At 37.4% G+C, this 22,014-nt stretch overlaps 1 protein-coding gene across 2 annotated transcripts in view; it reads left to right on the top strand.

Annotated features, from left to right (window-relative positions):
* wdr75 (WD repeat domain 75) overlaps window positions 1-22,014 on the top strand; it is a 51,069-nt gene that overhangs the window by 18,270 nt on the left and 10,785 nt on the right. For both annotated transcript variants that reach the window (XM_069934728.1, XM_069934729.1), the window contains 8 exons: window positions 1,083-1,241; window positions 4,242-4,301; window positions 4,397-4,512; window positions 11,874-12,049; window positions 12,833-12,993; window positions 13,802-13,982; window positions 20,639-20,733; window positions 20,830-20,925. In XM_069934728.1, coding sequence (XP_069790829.1) covers window positions 1,083-1,241; window positions 4,242-4,301; window positions 4,397-4,512; window positions 11,874-12,049; window positions 12,833-12,993; window positions 13,802-13,982; window positions 20,639-20,733; window positions 20,830-20,925 — 1,044 coding nt within the window. The remainder of the gene's footprint in view (window positions 1-1,082; window positions 1,242-4,241; window positions 4,302-4,396; window positions 4,513-11,873; window positions 12,050-12,832; window positions 12,994-13,801; window positions 13,983-20,638; window positions 20,734-20,829; window positions 20,926-22,014) is intronic.

Genomic DNA, 22,014 nt, shown 5'->3' with positions numbered 1-22,014 from the left:
TATGAGGACAATTTGAGAAAGCATCTTTATTGTATTACAAAATGCAGTAAAACACAGAGTTTTATAAGAAACATGATAATCATTTAATTTACTTCACGAGAGGAAATACAACATTTACTGAAAGACCGTACTGCCAGCAATGTAGTATTCATAGAATCATAGAGAAATACAACACTGAGCCAGTGCTTTTTGGCTCACCAAGTCTGTGACAATCATCACCCATTTACTTACACTAATCCCACTATTCCCATCTCAGGAGCAGAGGTACAACTGAAAACCTGATTCACATGAGTATTGCCAACTGAGCCATCACAGGCCATTGTTACTGGTTTTGTGTGTGAGGAAGGCTCCACTGCATAACTGCTACTCCATCCACAATTCATTTGGATGGCTCTGCAGGAATATTCTGTCAGGAGGTCTGGCTATCACGACAAAATTGCAAAACAGATTGGTCAGCAATCTATGATCAGGCCCTTCCCTGGAACACCTTGCCTATTAAGATCATGCTGCTTAATATCAGAGCTAGTTACAAATATTGTTCAAATAAATTTAAATAATTGAGCTTTACTAAAATCATATTTAATCATAATGATAAAGGAAAACCCATTGCTTGGACTTGCATTCATTCCATTCATGAATAGAGTGAATCAATTTAAGCCATATAAGGCTGGTGGAAATTGGAATGGCATAAACTGGTACACTTGTGTTAAATCCAGTAGCAGGGCAAGAGGTCAGATGCACTGTCACCAGACCTCCAGGTCATCTGTGTTTTTATTACGAGTGTGCAGGTTGGATGTCAACAATGAGCTGATCTGCCAAAACAGAAGGTATAATTGGTGCTTATTGACTAGCAGGTCCTTAGTAAGTACAATGCAATGCTATTATGTTCTTGGAAGATAGCCTTAAGTTGCACATTTTTGAGAAGCAGAATAGAAGAGTAGCTGTAGTGAGTGAACGATCTGATTCTAATCTTTTCCCCCCCCCGGTTCACAAGTTTTTGCAAAGTTTTGTTGCAATGTGTTCTTTTTGTTGTGGTTGTTTGGGGGGAAAAAAAAACCCTCTTCTGGTATTTGTTTCAATAGGTACCAACCTACTGAGTGGTGGAATAGAAGGGGTGTTGGTTCAGTGGCGGTTTGGATATGAATCAAAGAAAGAATTCCTGCCACGTCTTGGAGAGGCCATTGAGCACATTGCAACCTCTCCTGATGGTGTCCTCCATTCCACATCCCATAGTGATAACAGTAAGGGCATATAACTTGTTTTTCAAAGTAAATATGGAAGTCTATGATCAGTTTTGCATTATTTATAACATTGATCAACAACCTTAAGATTTTTCAAGAAGTGGTACTCAAGCATTTTTCGTTTAAAGTATATTTTCTTGCTTTAAATTGCTTTAGCGATAACTGATTTTTTATTGCCTTGAGTTGTAATTGTGAACCTTTCCTAACTGGACATAAAACTACATTCAATTAATATCCTGTGTAGGTTTTTAATCCAAAGCCATTTACCTTTAAACATGCTATTGTAACAGAGTATATGTTTTTGGGAGATAAATTGGGAAAGGTTTGTTAGAGTTGGTCAAATACAAACACTTTTAAACAGATCTTATTTGAAATACTGGAGCTCTGCTAATGCTAGACATATCGGCCCTACAGCTTTTGCAAGAGCTTTGAATAGTGCCTAAGAGTCTTCACAAATGATTGTTGTTTACAAAAAGGCAACAGATGAAAGATCTTGTCAGAGCCGCAGATTGTCTGGAGCTGTTCTAGGAGGGTCATGTGGTTTGGTAAGCAGAGAGAGTCAAACAGGTTTTCTCTCAGAGAGAGAGAGAGAGAGACAGACACACAGATCAGTTCTACAGTGTTACAGTCAGCAACAGCTGCTGGGACTGGAACAGGACAAGCTGGGAAGCTTGTGGAAAACCCCATTTGGAAGACAGGTTCTTATTTCAGCCTGGTCAATGCCCTTGTGGTTCATGCAAGAGGAGAGGACTGGCTGTCCAATGTTTCTCTTGGAATAAGGGAAACAAAAAGGAACTCTGTAGTGACCTGAAAGAAAGAGGTTATCATCTGGAGAACCCTGAGGAGGCAAGTTTCATCAGCAAGACACTGGAGTAGCTGATTAAAAAGGAATCACTGTGGATGTCCTGGAACAACAAATCTGTCTCTGAAAACTGACAGGAACCTTCCTGAACAATAACCATTTACCTTTCAAGCACCAAAGCCTGGTGAACTTTATAAATGTTAAATTCTGTGCACGGTGTAAGAATTGCCTGCAACCAATGAACTTGGAAGAATGAGAAGTGAGATTGGACTGTAAACCAAAGAACCTTTCTGAACTTACGTACACACATTACATACACGTGCGCTTAGAATTAGAAAGGGGTTAAGTTAGGTTAGTTAAATCAATAGCGATAAGTTAAAGTGTGATTCTATTTTCATGTTTAAAGATAATTAAAAGCAACTTTTGTTTAAGTAGCCATTTGTCTTGGGGAATATCTATTGCTGCTGGGTTTTGGGGTCCTCTGGGCTCGTAACACTATTTTCTGTTTTTATCATTAATTTACAAACTAGGCAGATATTTTTAAGATAAACGCTGCTTTTTGAAAATACTCAGTCAGGCACTATTGGTAGGGAGAGAAACATTCACAACTTAGGTCACTGATCTTTGAGAACTGACAAAAGTCTATCAGCCTGATACATTGCCTTTATTTTTCTCTCCACATACGCTGCTTTAAGTGTTGAGTGTTTCCAGCATTTCACCAGTATTTTTGTTTTTGTTTCATCATCTTCATGCACACATTAACAGGCACATGTTGTTTAAATTTGTTCTCTAAAGTTATGTTCAATAATTGCTTTAAATTTCAGTACTGTTGATGGTCTTTTTTTTTGTCCTATGTTCTGTGTTGCTATTTCATGAAGAATAATTGTCAGCTCGGTCACATGATTGTTTTCTTTTAAAATTTAAAGTAATGCTATGTATGTTCAGAGCTATGAATGTAAAATGTTGTGTTTATGTTTCACTGCCAAATATTTTACATGTATCTTTTCTCTTCAACAAGCTGATGAGTAACAGGTTACGGCATTTGGGGAGGTAATTCTAAAAACATGTGGGTCCCAAGTTTTGATTCTGTTGGTCTGAAGGCCTACCTCCACCCCACTCCTTCCCCCTCCACATTAATTTGAATTAACTTTAACCTTCACTGCCTATTCCCTCTTTCATTTCCTGTCTTCATCGATTGTACCTAAGTGTAAGGGGTTTGTGGAATTCTTGTACAGGTTCTGCTTCTCCCCTAAACAAGCCAGCATGATCCTATATTTTTACTCATCTCACCTCATCGCCTCTGACAAACTCTTCTCATTCATGAGGACCAACCTCTATGAACCCAATTTCCTTGCTATTTGTTCTCTCTTGCACCTCTTGGCTTGGGATTTTTCCAATCAGAATTTCACCTCAATTTTTTTGAAATTGTATTTTATCCTATCTGTGTTCATGCCACTGTCTTTTTGGAATCCATTGCTAGCTTTTTTTTAAATTCCCTACATTATGTTTTGTTAATAGCAAATATAATCATTTTGCCCTGCACCACAAATCCAAATCATTGTGTACAATTGTAGTATCTGTCCTGAATCGTGTGACTCCTTCCAACACTATGACTGACATTCATTGCAATTTTCATTCCCTTACCTAGTTTCATTTCTGTGCATCTGCTGTTCCTTTCATTCACTGGGCTACAATTTTGCTAACAAAGGCTGGACATTCTTTATTACATTTCTAATTGACAGCCTTTGTGGTTAATAAAATTAACCTTCAGCCATGCACTAAATATAACAGATAGTAGCAAATGGATAATGTATTCTGCCTCAGAAATTTTGTTCCTTTGTCTTCAGTGGAACTGAATTTTGGAAATAAAGAATAATGATTAGCTGTTACCTTCCTTCATTTCTTAGTGGAAAACCTCGTACCCTAGAATATTTAAGATTCAGTTTTACCAACCACACTCCCCACCACCACTACCACCACCCTTCAATATGCCTGTGTTCTGAACCTGTTATCAGTTGACATTATAGCATAATATTCCCATGTGGTTTATAAACTTCTTTGTTCATATATACATCAGTAGTTCAATCCTAATTACTTTCTACAATTCCTAACCTTATTGATTTATTTCTTAATGGTTACCCAGCTCTTTGTGAGCGTTTTACCTTCATTTTAATACAGCTTCTTGATTTTTCTTTCAGAAATAATGATTATACAAAGCAATCTGGAACTTTCTGCGATAATTCAGGGTTTAGTTAAAGGTATGTATGTATGCATGAAATTTGGATTGTTTATTTGTACTGCAGTTTGATTAATACGATATATCTGAATTATTTTTTGTTTGTTTTTTCCATAGGTCAAGAGATTATGACTGGTTTGATGATTGATCCGAGGAGCAAAGCTTTGGTTCTAAATGGAAAGCCTGGGCATTTGCAATTTTTTTCGCTTCAAACTGACAAGCAATTATACAATGTAAGTGCTTAAAATCATGTTAAAAAGAAAGCTGCCATGTGTTAAATTAAACTAGTTCCAATGGGTATGCCAGTGGTAGACATATAAATTAATTGTAAGAAATTTTCATTTTTCAATTTCCCATCTTGCTATTTATAAAGTTTTCTTCTCAAAAACAAAATGGCATATGCATTTCATGTCTTTAAATTTCAAAGTAATTTTGTGTGGCAAATCTGGGTGGTTTTAAGGTGATATGTTTATTCTTTGCAAGGCATTGTTACATTTATGATTTGTGCACAAACATGTTCAGAAACATAAAATGTATTTTGTCATGCCATTAAACTGTAGGGTTATAGATTGTCTTGAAGTTGAGCTAAACTGTGAAAGTGTTTTTGTTCAACAATGCATGAGTATTGTAGCAGTTACTGAATTATGAATTTACAGTAATCTAAGATTGATATGTTGCATTAAATTGTCCTTGGTTATATTCAGTCAAGCATTACAGTCCCAAGTAATTTCAAGGGAACTTTTTTGTATCCAGAATTTTGATGTCAAATTGCTAGGATTTGTGCAGCATTGGTTTTGTACAGTGATTGCATAGTTGAAAAAATTGAGGATTTTTTGTAGTTTCTCAGATTCCTATTTACTTGAGGTGTGTGTCTTGTACCTTATAAGCTCAATGTTCATCCAGAATAACTTGTAGAGGTAATTTCATATTTAGGTTGCAGTATAAAAGTCGAAGACCCCTCCCCCCCCCATAAAAAAAGCAAATTTTAAATTGAAATGTGTTGAAATGGTGTACCATCTTTTATGTTTTAACATTCAATCATTCTAATTTCACTGTGGTGATGGAGGCTACTATGTAACATCTTGCATGCATTTAAATAGATTTCTGGAGCTTGGTCTCATCTTGTTTCACATTGCCACAACTCAGTTCTTTTCTATTTAAATAAGATGAGTTTTGCCAAGGATGCCATCTTGGAATCAGTGGTGTCATTTTTACCTGTTAGTAGTCCCATAACCCTATGGTTTTTCACTGGAGACCCACATCCAATTGGGCAGGAGATATCACATACCATGTGATCTCAATCTTCCATCTTCATCCCACCTCGGTTTTTCATCCAATTTTTATTGTCTCACTTTTTATGCTTTTCAGAAGTGTTGTTTCTCAGGTACTTCATTGATTTCAAGATGGTGCCTTACAGCAAGCAATGACTCTGCACGCAGCTCTGATGGGAATAATCAAATATTCCTTCTCAGAACTCACAAAAATGTACCAAAACAGGAGACACACAAAAATAAATTTAACTGACTTCGTGGATTTCCTAAGATCGCTACAAAACTTGGGAATTGGCAGTTGCAGCAGAGGCAGGAACTGTTACTACAGCATGGAAGCTTTAAACTGATCACCCAGGCACTGCAAAAGCAACAAAACTGCCCACATAGTTACAAATGCAACATCACAGGAGCTTTAAACTCACACAGACAATGCTACAATGTGGAAGCTTTAAACTGCAACATCTCCAGAGCTTTTAAACTCGTAAATGTTACAATGTGGAAGCTTTAAACTGCAACATCTCCGGAGCTTTTAAACTCGTACAATGCTACAATGTGGAAGCTTTAAACTGCAACATCTCCGGAGCTTTTAAACTCGTACAATGTTACAATGTGGAAGCTTTAAACTGCAACATCTCCGGAGCTTTTAAACTCGTACAATGCTACAATGTGGAAGCTTTAAACTGCAACATCTCCGGAGCTTTTAAACTCGTACAATGTTACAATGTGGAAGCTTTAAACTGCAACATCTCCGGAGCTTTTAAACTCGTACAATGCCACAATGTGGAAGCTTTAAACTGCAACATCTCCGGAGCTTTTAAACTCGTACAATGTTACAATGTGGAAGCTTTAAACTGCAACATCTCCGGAGCTTTTAAACTCGTACAATGTTACAATGTGGAAGCTTTAAACTGCAACATCTCCGGAGCTTTTAAACTCGTACAATGCTACAATGTGGAAGCTTTAAACTGCAACATCTCCGGAGCTTTTAAACTCGTACAATGTTACAATGTGGAAGCTTTAAACTGCAACATCTCCGGAGCTTTTAAACTCGTACAATGCTACAATGTGGAAGCTTTAAACTGCAACATCTCCGGAGCTTTTAAACTCGTACAATGCTACAATGTGGAAGCTTTAAACTGCAACATTGCCAGGGCTTTTAAACTCACAAACAATGTTATAATTGGAAGCTTTGAACTGCAACATTGCCAGAGCTTTTAAACACACAAGGTTACAATGTGGAAGCTTTAAACTCACACAATGTGGAAGTTTTAAACAGCAACATCGTGGGAGCTTTTAAATTCACACAGACAATGTTACAATGTGGAAGTTTTAAACTGCTCACAGTTTGCATTGCAATATCACTGGAGTTTTAAAACACCAGCGATTAGGCCAGCCAAACATCAAGAAGGATTTAAAAGGATGGGGCTCAGACAATACAACTACCAACAGCAGACCCACAGGCCAGGTATAGAAGACCCGACCACAAGGGCGCAGAGGGGGGCTACAGGTTAAGGTGAGACGCCGGGATCTGAGGTTTCCGCTTGCTGCTATCCTTCTGGCAACGTAGAGTCCTTGGAGAACAAACTGGATGAACACCAAGCCAGTCTACAACATCAGGGAGTCATTAGGGAGTGCTGCGTGATGTGCTTCGCAGAGACTTGGTTAAACAAGGATATTCCGGACATGGCGCTGCAGCCTAAGGGCTACACTCCCATCACGCCAACCGAACAGCAGCATCTGGAAAAACCAGGAGGCATCAATTCATCGTGGGACACAGACGTGACAGTCACGTCCCAATCCTGCTCCCCTGACCTGGAACATCTGGCGATGAAATGTCACCCATTCTACCTGACGAGGGAATTCACTGCCATCATCCTGGTAGCAGTGTACATTCTGCCCCAGGTCAGTGTCAGGCGGGCACTGGAGGGGCTGAGATATAACAGCCATCAGACAGCACCTCCTGATGCCTTCCTGATCATTGTGGGAGACTTCAATCAGGCCAAACTGAAGAAGTCTCTGACAAACTATCACTAAGTCGTCACATACGAGACCAGGGGAACCAACACATTTGACCATTGCTGCCCCACCATGAAAAGTGCATACTGAGCCATACCACGACCATACTTTGGCAAGTCTGATCACCTAGCTGTACTCCTACTCCCGGTGTGCAAGCAGAGACTGAGGACCAGAGCACCAGTGGTGAAGACAGTAAAAGGCAGAGGAGCATCTGCAGGTCTGTTTTGAATTGATGGACTGGAACATATTCAAAAACTCATCCATAGACTTGAATGAATATGAAACAGGTGTCATTGACTTCATCAAGACTTGTGTGATTGAGTGTGTGCCCATGTGTACGTTCCAGGTGTTCCCCAACCAGAAGCCCAGGATAAATCAGAGAATCTGCAGCCTGCTGAGCGAGAGAACAAGGATGTTTAAGGCCGAGGATCAAGATCTTTATAAGGTCCAGGTATGACCTGTGGAAGGCCATTGCCAAAGCAAAGTGGCAATTCCAAAGGAGGTTGGAGACAGATACACACCAGCTATGGCAGGGAGTGCAGGCCATTATAGCCTACAAAGCAAAGACAAATGCTATAAATGACTGTGAAAAGAAGAACCAAACAATGCCTACCAGGATCCCTGAAAAAGCTGAGGACCCTATGGTATCCATCTCTGAGAGTGAACCGGGATGATGTACCTGGCAGGAAATTGAAAACCTGCACCAACCAACTAGCCGGAGTGTTCACAGACATGTTCAACCTCTCATTATGACAGTCTGATGTTCCCAACCAGCTTCCAAGGGGCATCAAGCAACCCGGTACCAAAGAAGAGTAGTGTGAGCTGCCTCAACGACTAACGCTCAGTAGCACAAATTTTTGTGGTGATGAAAAGCTTTGAGAGGCTGGTCATGGACAGAATTAACACATACCTAAGCAAAGATCTGGACCCACTGCAGTTTGCCTATTGTCACAATTGCTTCACAGCAGATGCAATATCACTGGCCTTCTGAGCAGATCTGGACCACCTCGAAAACAGTAATTCATCAACTACAGCTCAGCCTTCAATACCATTATTCCCTCAGTGCTGGTCAAAACTCCAGGCCTCTGTACCCCACCACTTTCAACTGCATCCTTGACTTTCTCATCGAAAGACCACAGTCAATAAGAATTGGAAACAGCGTCTCTTCCTCACTGATTATCAACCCATGGCTGTGTGCCCAGGCACAATTCCAAAACTATCTACAAGTTTGCCATTGCCACCACAGTGGTTGGCAGAATCACAGATGGCAATGAAGAGGTGTGCAGGAGGGAGATCAGCTCGTTGAATGGTGCACTCAACATCAGCAAAACCAAGGAGATGATTATGGACTTCAGAAGGAAGTCAGGGAAACATGACCCAGTCTTCATCGAGGGCTCAGTAGTTGAGAGGGTCAAGACCTTCAAATTCCTGGGTGTTAATATATCCAAAGGTCTGTCCTGGAGCCATCATGTTGGTGCAATCACAAAGAAGTCTCGCCAGCGGCTATACTTGGTTAGTCCCCTGAGGAGATTTGGCATGTCACCGAAGACTCTTGTAAACTTCTATAGGTGTACCGGAAAGACTTCTGACCAGTTGCATCACAGCCTGATATGGAGGCGCCACCTCTCAAGATGAGAATAAACTGCAGAGAGTTATTAACTCGCCTGCAGCATCACTCCATTGAGGACATCTACACAAGGAGGTATCTTAAGAAAGCAGCCTCTATCCTCAAAAGCCCCCACCACCAAAGGTACAGGAGCCTAAAGACGAGCACCCAATGGCACAAGGACTGCTTCTTCCCTGCTGCCATCAGATTCCTGAATAATCTATAATTTTATGAACTGAAGACCTTGTCTTACTTCTCGTGCAACACTTCCGGTCATCTCCAGTCCATGGTCTTCAACCTCCATGTTTCCCAGTTCTACCTCCTACCCAAGATCCACAAACCCAATTATCCAGGCAGACCTCTTGTTTCCACATGCTCTTTCCCCACCAAAGTGGTATCTGCTTCCTCTACTCCATTTTGTCCTCTGGTTCATTCCCTCCCAACCTACATTTGTGATGCTTCACGTACCCTACATAACTTCAACAACCACCTCAAACCAAAGACTTCAAAGCCTTTCATATTTTCCTCGATAACAGACCCCCAGTTCCCCCCACCACCTCCCTCCTCCAGCTGGCAGAACTTGTCCTCTCCCTCAATAACTTCTCCTTTGATTCATCCCATTTCTTCCTAATCATGGGCCCCAGCTATGCCTACCTTTTTATTGGCTATGTAAAGCAATCTATGCTCCAAGCTTACACAGGCAAAGTTCTTCAACTCTTTCTCCACTTCATTGACAACTACATTGGTGTTGCCTTATGCACCCATAATGAGCTCATCGACATTATCTACTTTGCTGCCATATTCCACTCTGACCTCAAATTCACTTGGTTCTTCTCTAATAATTCTCTCCCTTTCTCGATCACTTTGTCTCCTTTGCAGAATCAAACCCATGACAGATATTTTCTACAAACCCACCAACTCCCATAGCTACCTCGACTAGATTTATTCGCACCATCCCCTGTAAGGATTCCATTTCTTTATTGCAATTCGTCTGTCTTCATTGCATCTGCCCCAAGGATGAGGTCTTCCATGCTAGGTGATCTGATATGTCCTCATTCTTCAAAAAAAACATTGGTTTCCCCTCCACTACCATCAACTTGGCCCTCACCTGCATATCCTCCATTACCCGTACATCCGCCCTGGCCCCCTTTTGTCCCCATGCTCAACCAGGACAGGATTCCCCTTGTCCTCACCTACCACCCCACCAGCCTCTGCATCCGACTTATCATCCTCTGCTATTTCCACCACCTATATGATCCCACCACTAGACACATCTTCCCTTCTCCCCTCTCTGCCCTTCATAGGGACTGCTCCCTCTGTAACTATCTTGTCCACTCCTTCCTTCCAATCACCCCCTGTGACTGCAGGAGGTTCTCTACCTGCATCCACTTCTCCCTCCCTCACCAGCATTTGGGCCTCAAACAGTCCTTCCAAGTGAAGCAACACGTCACTTGTAAATCTGCAGGGGTCATATTCTGCATCTGGTGCTCCCTTTGTGGTTGCCTCTACATTAGAGAAACTGGACCCTGAATGGGAGATCACTTCATTCACCACCTTGGCTCGGTCCTCCACAATAGCAAGGATCTCCCAGTGGCCACCCATTTCAATTCCTTGTACCATTTCCTTGCTGACATGTTTATCCATGGTTTCGTAGACTGCCAGACTGAGACCACCCACAAAATGGAGGAACAAACTTATAATCCATCTGAGCACCCTCCAATCAGATGGAATTAACATCGACTTCTCTGAAACCTCACCACTTCCACAATCTATCCCTATGTCTCCTTTCCTCTAGCTCTCTTCTTTTTACCATCTCTCCTTTCCCCCAGCAATGCATTCACAGAGCCAACCTCCCCCCAGCCCCGTCTATGCCTTCTGCAAGGACCGTTCCCTTCATGACTCCCTTGTCCGCTCCTTCCCTCCCTCAATAGCCTATTTACATGTGACCACAGGAAATGCTATACATTGCCTACACTTCCCCCTATCTCTCTTCCCCTATCCCTATGTATCCTTCTCTGTTTCTCTTCCCCTCACCCTCCCACCCCTCACCCCCAGTTCTACATTGGAGCCACACCTGTTTGCCGATCAATTCTCTCCCTTCCTCCATTCCAATTATCACTTTTTGCCTGTTGACTTGTGCTCTTCCTTCCCCCAGCCTTTTTGCTTGTATCTTAATGAAGGGCTCAGGCCCAAAACAATGATTATATATTTTTACCTCCTTTGGACGCTCTGAGACCTGCTGAGTTCTAGCATTTTTATGTTTTTATCACAAAGAGGTCTTCACATTTGATGATTCATGAAGGTTTTGTGTTTTGGATGATATTTAAACACTACTTTAGATTTTATTAGTTCATGAATATGGAGGCTCATATTTTGCAAGAGTGTTTATAGGTATTGAGCTGAATAAAATAATTAGTGTTATCTAAGTTACTTTGATCTGCAGCTTTCAACTTATTCTGTTATAATGAAAAATTACAAAACACATCTTTTGTAATGTTAGATACCAGGAGCAAATGAAACAAATGGGTTGTGAGATATTCTATTAATTTCATCACTTGTAAAGATAAATGCTTCGGTAACTTGGAATTCAAATGGATATTCAGTACACGTAGTATTTCTGGGCACTTATTAAAAATAAAATAACGCCAACTTACTAAAATTAAGTGTAGATAAAGTTTATATTTTTTGGTTTCTTTCACAGCTGGATATTGTGCAACAAGAAAACATCAATCAATCAGGATTAAACCTGACCAAAGTTGTCAAGGCAGCATTTGATTGTCAGGGTACATGGTTAGTCACTGTGGAAGAAAGAATGGATGATGAAACTGCACTTGAATTGCAGATGAAGTTTTGGACCTATGATAAGAAAAATCAGAGGTGAGGATTTCCTCAGCCATAGACAGGTGAAATACAGTAACTCACCAAATTTGGAACAAAGTGTACATCCTGGATTGAGAGGAGCGGTCTCTTTATCATGACTATTTAAGCATCAGTTGCTTTTTTAATTCTCTGACAATACCAGAGCACTTGATTAGCATGAGTCAAATTATGGGCATTTCCCACTGTAAGTATCCACAGTCATCTGAAAAGTTGGATTGTGCTTTAAACAAAAAGAAAACGGTTTAACATCGTCCAATTCCGTCTCTGGGTTTATAAACACCCATTCAAAATCAAAATATTGGGTCTAAAATGGGAGCTCCCAGAACCAAGCTCAACAAGAAACATTTAAGTGAGATTATCTATAAATGAAGGTGTTCTTTCATTGACTCCTGCAAGTCCAGAGGTAAAATAACTAAAATAGTAAATAGCCACATACCAAGGAAAGTTGCCCACTGAAACTACAGTTGGAATTGCTCAATTAGTTTATATGTATTAATATCATTTACTGTGTTGAGCAAAGCAACATTAAATATTGTTTTTTATAAAATTTAAGATGAATCATCAATAAAGAAAGCATGTAAAAGAATCACCTAAACATGCCGTTGGATTTTTTAAAAATCGCATTAAGATCAAATTATAAATCCATGCTAGGTTTGTTACCCGGAGCTGAAATTTGCTTGTGTCCAGCAATTCCATGGAAATAAAATGATGCACCAAATATTACAGTAAATTAAGATGCATACATCTGATTTTTTTTTAAATATTTTTCCCTTTCCATAGTTTTGTCCTCAATACCACAATTTGCACGCCTCATGAAAACCATATTTCAGCCCTCTGTTTTCAGAATTTGAATGGTTCCAGAAGTCCACCTACTTTAGTAACAGCGAGCTTGGACTGTTGTTTTAAAGTCTGGATTCTGGGGGATGATTCGGATATATATAGTAAGTACCTATCTTTGTATTCAGGTCTTCAGTGCAACTTTTAGAAAGCATCATCTGAGCAACGCACGACACTGAGTAAATGAACCGTGAATGTGAGAGATGGGGCTATTTAGATATTGGCTCTCTTTCATGGTTAAAGCAGTTGACTTGGGCATCTTTAAAATGGATATTTTCCATTTGATCAGTATTGTGGTTGATATGCTATTGGAAATCCAGACTGAATTGAGAACACAATTTTAAACCACACATCTGTCAGTGAGTTTCTAAGGTTTGGCATCAGTACATTTATGACATGTTTAAAGTCCATGGAAAAGAGGATCACTTAATGCCATCTTATTGTTGTAAGTAATAAGTTATCTTCAAATCTGGATGTGTAATGAATACTGAGCCATAGGCAGAGAATTGGTACATCCTGATGTAGTGGTGGATAAATGCATCTGATTTAACAGTAGAAGGTGCTGTTGTGTAGCTTCACATTTTGAGAAATTGCCATATCCTACTGGACATAATTTCAATCATGAGAACATTTTGTTAAGTAATATTTGTACCAAATTTGTTGACTGTTTGACTTAGTGAGCATTCTTACTGCTTGGTTAATTGCAAACCATTTGTTGATAATTGGCAAAGAAATATTGTCTGTGTTTTGCATTTTCATGTTTGTGAAGAATTACCATGAGTATCAAATTGCAGTGCTGATTGTTGGAATGTAAAGTTCAAAATTTGTAGCCCAATGTTTCTAATGATTGATTTTAGCAGGTTGTACTTCCATGCTTTCTTCTTACCTTGTTCTCTGAAAATTAATTACCAGGAGAAAGCGTATCATGGATGTGTGACTTTGTGGGAACGTATCATAGCCTCCAGGCCACAAATTGTAATTTCTCTGAGGATGGTTCCCTTCTTGCCGTCAGTTTTGAACAAATCATCACTCTGTGGGATGCAAATACGTGGGACCTGAAATGTACTTTTTGTCAGCCACCCGGCAAAATACGGTAAAGAAATTATGAAATCAGTATCTGATGTTGAAATTTCAGGAATAATGTTTTGCTCTTTGCCGATGACTGTCAAGTTACCCAATAATGAAACAAATTTGCACACATTTCAACCTCATGTTTCCCTTATTGATGTTCACTCAGTGTCATAATCCTTGCATAAATCAGCATAATAAGGTTTTATTTCTGTAAAGCAGTGAAGAGAAACTTCAGTTCAGAAAGCCCCTGAGAGAGAAAAAAATTAATGTGTATGTTAGACATGGTAAAAAATAAATCTTTGATTCTTGAGATTGCGCAATTGTTATCAATGGATTCATGAAAATTTTCTCAGTTCTATTTTCCATCAGATGATTGAGTTATGTCCTGGATAGTTTTAGTGATCTTTGATGAATGTGATCATTTACAAGCATTTATATAAAGTGCCACTTGCTCTGTAAACACTTACTTTGTCCCTTCATTACCACAAATGATCATCGCTGAGGCATAACCAACCATCATTAACTCATTGTTCTTTTTGTTTTAAACTTTATTTAAGATTTTTATAACATGAATAAAATAGAAAGTTACAGTAAAAAGATTAAACATAAGATAATAAAAATTACAATACTACATCGGCAGACTAAATAAACTAAACCCCCCCCCCCCCAAATTAGTACACAACACTAATGACCTAGCTTAAAGTTAGTCCAACCCTCCCAAAATAAAGAGTGAAGAGTTAATAAAATGAACAATAATTATATATAAAAAAACCCTTACACAAAAAAAGATAAAACATAAATAAAGATACTAACATCAAAAAAATTTAAAAAAAATTATCAATACTAAAATATCAAACTTAAAAACATATTTAAATCAAACTTAAATGAATATATTTAGCAAACGGAGTCCACTTCAACCTATAAAAAGACATCCTATCCTGAATTGAAAAAGATATCCTTTCCATAGTCAAACAGAACTTCATCTCCAAATACCACCTATCTAAAATTAATATATTTCTATCTTTCCAAGTAAGATCTATACATTTCTTGGCCACAGCTAAAGCTAAATAGATAAAAGAAATCTGATAATCTTGTAGGCCCAAATCAATTAATGATTGCATATTCCCTAATAAAAATATACCAGGATCTAATACAAGACATATTATATAAACTATTAAATATAGATTGAATACCCTTCCAAAACTGTTGCAATCGGTCACCAAACAGTATGCAAAAAAGTATTAGCCGTCTGGTCACAACGAAAACAGCAATCCGACTTACTAAGACCAAACTTTTTTAGTTTCTCCGGTGTTAAATATAACTGATGTATAAAATTGTAATTAATCATCGCTAATCTAGCATTAACCAATTTCCTAATACTATTCTGACAAATTTCCATCCAAGCTTCTTCAGCTATTGTAAGACTTAAATCTTTTTCCTATTTCAACTTATCCTTATCCCAATCTTTTTTACTATTAATTTCTTGTAAAATACAATACAAATCAGATATATATCCCTTTTGTGGTATTGAAAGTACATATTCCTCAAAATTAGAATCAGGCAATAAAATCATATGTCGACCACATATCTGTTTTACAAAAGATCTTAATTGATAATACACAAATACAGAGTTTCCACTAATACCGAATTTCCTTTGTAATTCATCAAAAGAACAAAAACATCCCTCAGAAAAACAATCGGATAAATTTTTTATTCCCTTCCTTTCCCACTGTTTCAAAGTAATATTGGAGACTGTAAAAGGAACAAGTTGATTGTTATATAATGGCAATCATCCAGACCATTTATTTTTGAGCCCCAATTTATTAAGTTTTCTTGTCCATAAGTTTAATAAATGCTTCAATATTGGGACATCATAAGTTCATAATAAATTTTTATTCCATCGAAACAAAAACTCATGTAAAACTTTTCTGAAATAACCGCCATTTCTATCTTTGCCCAACTGGGCGGATCATCCATATTCATTAATGCACTAAGAAATTTAAATTGTGCTGCTTCATAATAATGTTGAAAATTCGGTAATCTTAAACCTCCAAATTGAAAATCCCACATCAGCTTTCTCATCGCTACCCTCGGAAATTTTCCCTTCCATAAAAAATCTCTATTTGCTTTATATAAATCCTTAAAAAAACTTTTATTTAAAAAACAAGGAATTGATTGAAACAAATATTGTATTCGGAGGGGAAAAATATTCATTTTTATAGTATTAATCCTCCCTAATAGACCCAAAGGCAAATCCTTCCACTTAATCAAATCTAATTTAATCCTTTTTATTAAAGGAAGATAATTAATTGAATATAAATCTTGAAATTCCGTATTAACATTAATTCCTAAATATTTAATTTGTGTGGTCCACTTCAAATTAGTAATACTTTTTAACATTGAATAATCATTTTTACAAATTGTTAAAATTTCACTTTTAGTCCAATTTACTTTATAACCAGATAATTGACCATAAATTTCTAAACATTCTTGAATTGCTGGTAAAGAAATACCCGGATTCACCAAATATAATAAAACATCATCAGCAAATAGATTAATCTTATATTCCTCATTCAAAACTCTCATACCTTTAACATTTTCATTTTGACGTATTAATTGTGCCAAAGGCTCAATAACTATAGCAAATAAAGCAGGTGACAATGGGCATCCTTGTCTAGTAGACCTTGTTAAATTAAAAGAATCTGAAATCTGCCCATTGACAGCAATTCTGGCCTTCGGACTATTATATAAAGCCTTTATCAATCCAATAAATGAAGAACCAAAACAAAATTCCTCAAGTACTTTAAACAAAAACTTCCATTCCACGCTATCAAAAGCCTTTTCTGCATCCAGCAAAACCACTATTGGATAATTCATCTGAGATTTAGATTTATTTATCAAAGTTATTAAACGCAAAATATTATCTGACGCATATCTATTTTTTATAAATCCCGTTTGATCACTATGTATTATTTTAGGCAAATATTGAGCCAATCGATTAGTCATAGCTTTTGCTACAATTTTATAATCTACATTTAACAGCAATATTGCTCTATAAGAAGAAACCTGTAAAGGATTTTTATCTTTTTTTGGTATAACTGTAATTATTGCATTGGAACAAGACTCGAGTAATCGAAAAGTATCATAAATTTGTTGGAGAACATCCTTATATATAGGAAATGTATCAGCATAAAAAGTTTTATAAAACTATAGAAAATCCATCTTCACCAGGTGCCTTTCCATTTGGCATATCTCTTATCGCTGTTTCTATTTCCTTTTCTGTAAAGGATTTATCTAACTCCTGTCTATCTTCTTGATTCAACTGTGGCAATTTAATATTTTTCAAAAAAGAATCTATAGCATCCTCAGTTACATCTTTACATTCCGAAGTATATAATTTTTTATAAAAATTACAAAATTCCTCATTAATTTCCTTTTGATTAAAAGTAATACCCAATTTCTTTCTAATTACTGGTATAATTCTAGATAATTGTTCCTTTTTTAACTGCCATGACAAAACTTTATGAGCTTTCTCACCCCATTCATAAAATTTATGTTTAGTTCGATTCATTAAACATTCAAACCGATAAGTTTGTAATTCATTATATTTAAATTTTAAATTAGTTAACAGATTCTTTTGCGTTTCAGTAGCATTTTTTTGAAATTCTTTTTCAGTAACAGTTATCTTTTTCTCTAAATCTTCAATCTCTTTAATTCTCTCTTTCTTTACTTTAGAAGCATAACTAATAATTTGACCTTGTAAAAAAGCTTTCATTGCATCCAATAAAACAAAATGACTAGAAACAGAATTACTATTATTACTAATAAAAACCTCAATTTGTTGATTTAAATAACTAATAAATTCCGGTTTTTGCAGTAACATAGTATTAAATCTCCATCTTGGAGCTCTCTGAACATCCTGTAAACTCTGATATTCTAATAATAATAATGAATGATCCAAAACCAATCTTGCCTTATAATCCACAGATGTAACCTTATCCTGCAAATGTGTTGAAATTAAAAAATAATCAATTCTAGAAAAAGAATTATGTCGTGACGAATAAAAAGAAAAATCTTTCTCTGTAGGATTAAATCTTCGCGAAATATCAACTAAATTCAAATCTGACATCATATTAGTTACTTGAACTGCCATCTTCGATTTTTTAATTACTCTTGGATACTTGTCCAATAAAGGCTCCAACACCACATTCAAATCTCCCCCAATCATCACATTAGAATTTGATTGTCCAAGTAATAAAGACATATCGACAACAAAAGCTGTATCTTCAACATTCGGAGCATAAACGTCAAGCAAAGTCCAAGCTTCATTAAAAATTATACAGTTCAATTTTAATAATCTTCCACCATTTTTCTCTTCACTTTGTAACTGAAATGGTAAATTCTTGTGCACCAAAGTTGCCACTCCTTTTGCTTTTGAATTAAATTAAGAATAAAAAACTTGTCCAACCCATTCACATTTGAGTTTCAAATCTTCCTTATCTGTCAAATGAGTTTCCTGTAAAACAGCCACATCAACTTTTAATTTTTTTAAGTAAGCAAGTACTTTCTTATGTTTAATGGGATTATTTAAACCCTGGACATTAAAAGAAGCAAACTTCAATTTAGACATTCCTTACAACTCAACACAAGAAAAAAAAGAAAAAAAAGGAGAAAAAAAACCCCAAAACAAAAGAAAAACCCTTTCTCTTATTCCCTCTTAAAATTACAATCAGAAACAAATTAAAAAAAGAGAATTTTTTTTTATTTAAAAAAAAAGTAATAAAAAAAACTTCACTTCTTAACCCAAAAATTAAGAAAAAAAACAGGCAGGAGGTTACTACTACCCCCTCCTGTTTAAACCACACAATTCGGTAACTCCCACAAAATACTGGGTGTGAGATAACACACACGTAGCTGACGACTTCTGGAAAATAGTGCCCACCCAGTTCCCTCTCCCAACTCCCATTTCATATTAAACTATCATCAATGATTAAGATCTTCCAAAAAAAATGTATATTTTTTTAAATCAATTTTATCACTTCGACCACCATTGTTTCCATTTCTTCTTGAAATCTGATTCCCATCTTGTATCTCCACTCTCTTTGGAGACCGAGGAGGACTACGTCGTTCTTGAAATTGCGTGATCAGTAAAGATTGAGCAAAGTCCATAGCTTCTTTAGGATTGTCAAAAAACTTTGCCTGATATCCATCCTGAAAAATCTTCAATACTCCAGGGTACCTAAAAGTTGCCTTGCATCCTTTTTTCCACAGCAACTCTTTCACAGAATTAAATTCATGTCGTTGAAACATAATTTCTTGACTCAAATCCGGATTTAAAAAAACACGGTTATTCTGGACCATCAAAGGAGATCTATTTTGCTGAACGTTTCTAATAGCCACATGTAAAATTGTCTCTCTATCACAATAATTTAAACAACGGACCAGAACGGGTCTCGGATTCTGTCCTGAAAAAGATTTCCTTCTTAAAGCTCTGTGAGCACGTTCCAATATTAAACCTTCAGGGAACTTATCTTGCCCTAACACTTGTGGAATCCATTCGGTAAAAAATTTTCTTGGATCTGGCCCTTCTATACCTTCTGGCAAACCAACAATTTTTACATTGTTCCGTCTAGATTGGTTCTCCAAATAATCATCTTTTTTTGCTAGATTTTTATTCTGAATCTGCAATGTTTCAATTGTTTTGTTTACATCTTGCAGTTGATCTTGTACATCAACTAAACCTTGATCACACATATCAAGTCCTTCAGTGATTTCAAGTTTAAATGCTCCATAGTCAGCCATCTGTTGACTATTGATATTCACCAATTCATTAAACTTAGAATGGACGTGGGTTATAGAGCTACCGAGCTGTTTCATTGAAGAATACATCTTAAATTCAAGTTTCTTAACAATCATATCAGCAAAAGTAGATTCAGACATAGTAGGATCCTGCTGTTTCTGAGAAACCAAAGGGTCTTCTGTCCCTTCCCTTGGTTTAGCAGCCTTTCTTGCAGTATGACTCCATGTAGAAACTCCTGCCACAGCCCCCTCAGCAACATCAGGAGGCTGATAGTCAGGGTTATCCTTAAGCCATATTTCATCAAAAGCTTCCATTATATCCATACCTGGGAAAAATGTCATGACTGGGGGTGCATTTCGCAGCGCCACCGCTATGTCAATCGGAGGTCGGCTCTTTAACTCTCCAGCTGGCGGCGCCCCAGCTGATTCAGCTGTCAAAGTCTCGGTGACAGCGCTCACAGCGGTTGCTGTTTGAAATACACGCACCCGGCCAGCCCTTTGTTCTAAAGGCTGCCGAGTGCCATCTTTAGAGAGCCCTACCGGTACAGAGCAGAGCTCCAATGCCGAATCCTGCGCTTCTTCTCCTGGATCCATTCCACGCTGAGTCCTGGCTTCTTGTAAACAGGTAGGCTCACATAATTTCGGGAAATGTAATTTTTTAGCAATCTGTTGGTATTTTCTTTTACTTTTTTTTAACAAATGTACCATTAGGCATGAATTCAACTACTCTTACTATTTTTAAACTTTTTAAAGAATTTTAACAGGCACTTAAAAACAAAACATTAAATCAGAGTCAGGGGAGGACTGGAAGGCACGTCTGTTCCTTACGCCATCTTGCCACGCACCCCATTAACTCATTGTTCCACTTTAATCTTTTAGACACCTTGCCTTTGGAAGACTTAGTTGTTCAAAGTACCTCCTGGCCACAACTGATAATGGATTTCTTTGCTGCTGGAACCTTCTGTGTTGTTCCTGTGAGTATGACATTTCCGCTGACAGATAAAGTTGCTTTATTGACAATTATCAAGCATGTTTTAAGTTTCTTTGTAAACTCGTGCTTTGCTTTACAGTGGAATGGAGCACACAACTGAATGTAATGGTATTGGAAGTTGATCCTCTCTCTGAGAATGTAGCTGCTTTTTCTGAACTTTACAGGACTGTAGATTGTAAGTATAATGGTTATTTGCCATGCAAGTTCTGATGTATTTTATTGAAGTAAGAGCAAACTAATATATTTAATTTAGTACTTGAAAAGATTGGAATTTCTTTAAATTTACATTTCCTTTTTCAACTGATGGGGTTACAGTCATTGTTTTTTGTTCATTTACAGCTTAAATCTAGCTTTGTTACTGACTTTTTAAGTTTTGAAGTGTGTTCAAAGCCATTGTATCAGCATGGTTTCTAGAATATTCCCTTAGAAACACATGGGAGATAAACTGATAGTATTAATTTTTTTGTTTAATTTTATGGCATGACACTACGTTTTTTTTAAATTTTATTGTCTTTCATTTACTGCTTCTCATTTTCCTTCATGGACAGTCACATTAAAAAGCACTAACCTTCCCACCTAGAGCCTTGACAGAGACTGAAGGAATCAGTCATTCTTGTTAGCAATAAGGTTGGGTTACCAGCATGGATACTAAGTTCCAGGATGAAGCTGCATGGGAGTAAAAGCATTCCACCTGCCAGTTTGTGATTTTTTTTTTGATTCAAATTGTTTTGCTCAGCAGTGAACTTCCCATTTATTCTCTTACCTACGAGGAAGGTTCCCATTTACCTGTACAGTTCCCTGGCTTAATTTAAGGAAGAAGCAGCTTGAGCCTGCAGGGTGACATTAATGGCATCACTTGTAGGGGTTGGGGTGGGCGGGTTGCAAAATAATCCCCACTCAACCTGAGAAACTGCTTAAAATTAATCACTGCTGCCAAAGTACCTGGTAGAGTCAGCTGTCAAAACTGTTTATTAAATTAGAACATTTCTCATATCCAGAAGCTAATTCAACTAATTTTTGAAATTACTATAGTTTTCAAAATTGCCACCCAAAAAACGCCAATGTTTATGGATGTCCCTCATAGCTTTGCACGTTCATTGAAATAAGTGTGATATTCAAATTCCTCGTCAAAAGTGATCTTTTCATTCAATGCTAGACTCCACTAGATAGACCATGGGAAGGGGCAAGGAAACCTGTGAATTATCGTCTATCACTCTCCCCTAGCCAATAACTTAATATTCCACTGAGTTGAACACTGTGTTCA

This window comes from Narcine bancroftii, chromosome 4 (assembly GCF_036971445.1).
Source record: "Narcine bancroftii isolate sNarBan1 chromosome 4, sNarBan1.hap1, whole genome shotgun sequence".
In the NCBI taxonomy this organism is placed as follows: domain Eukaryota; kingdom Metazoa; phylum Chordata; class Chondrichthyes; order Torpediniformes; family Narcinidae; genus Narcine; species Narcine bancroftii.
The sequence above is the reverse complement of the archived record's forward strand: the minus strand, read 5'-3'. Positions and strand labels throughout refer to the sequence as shown.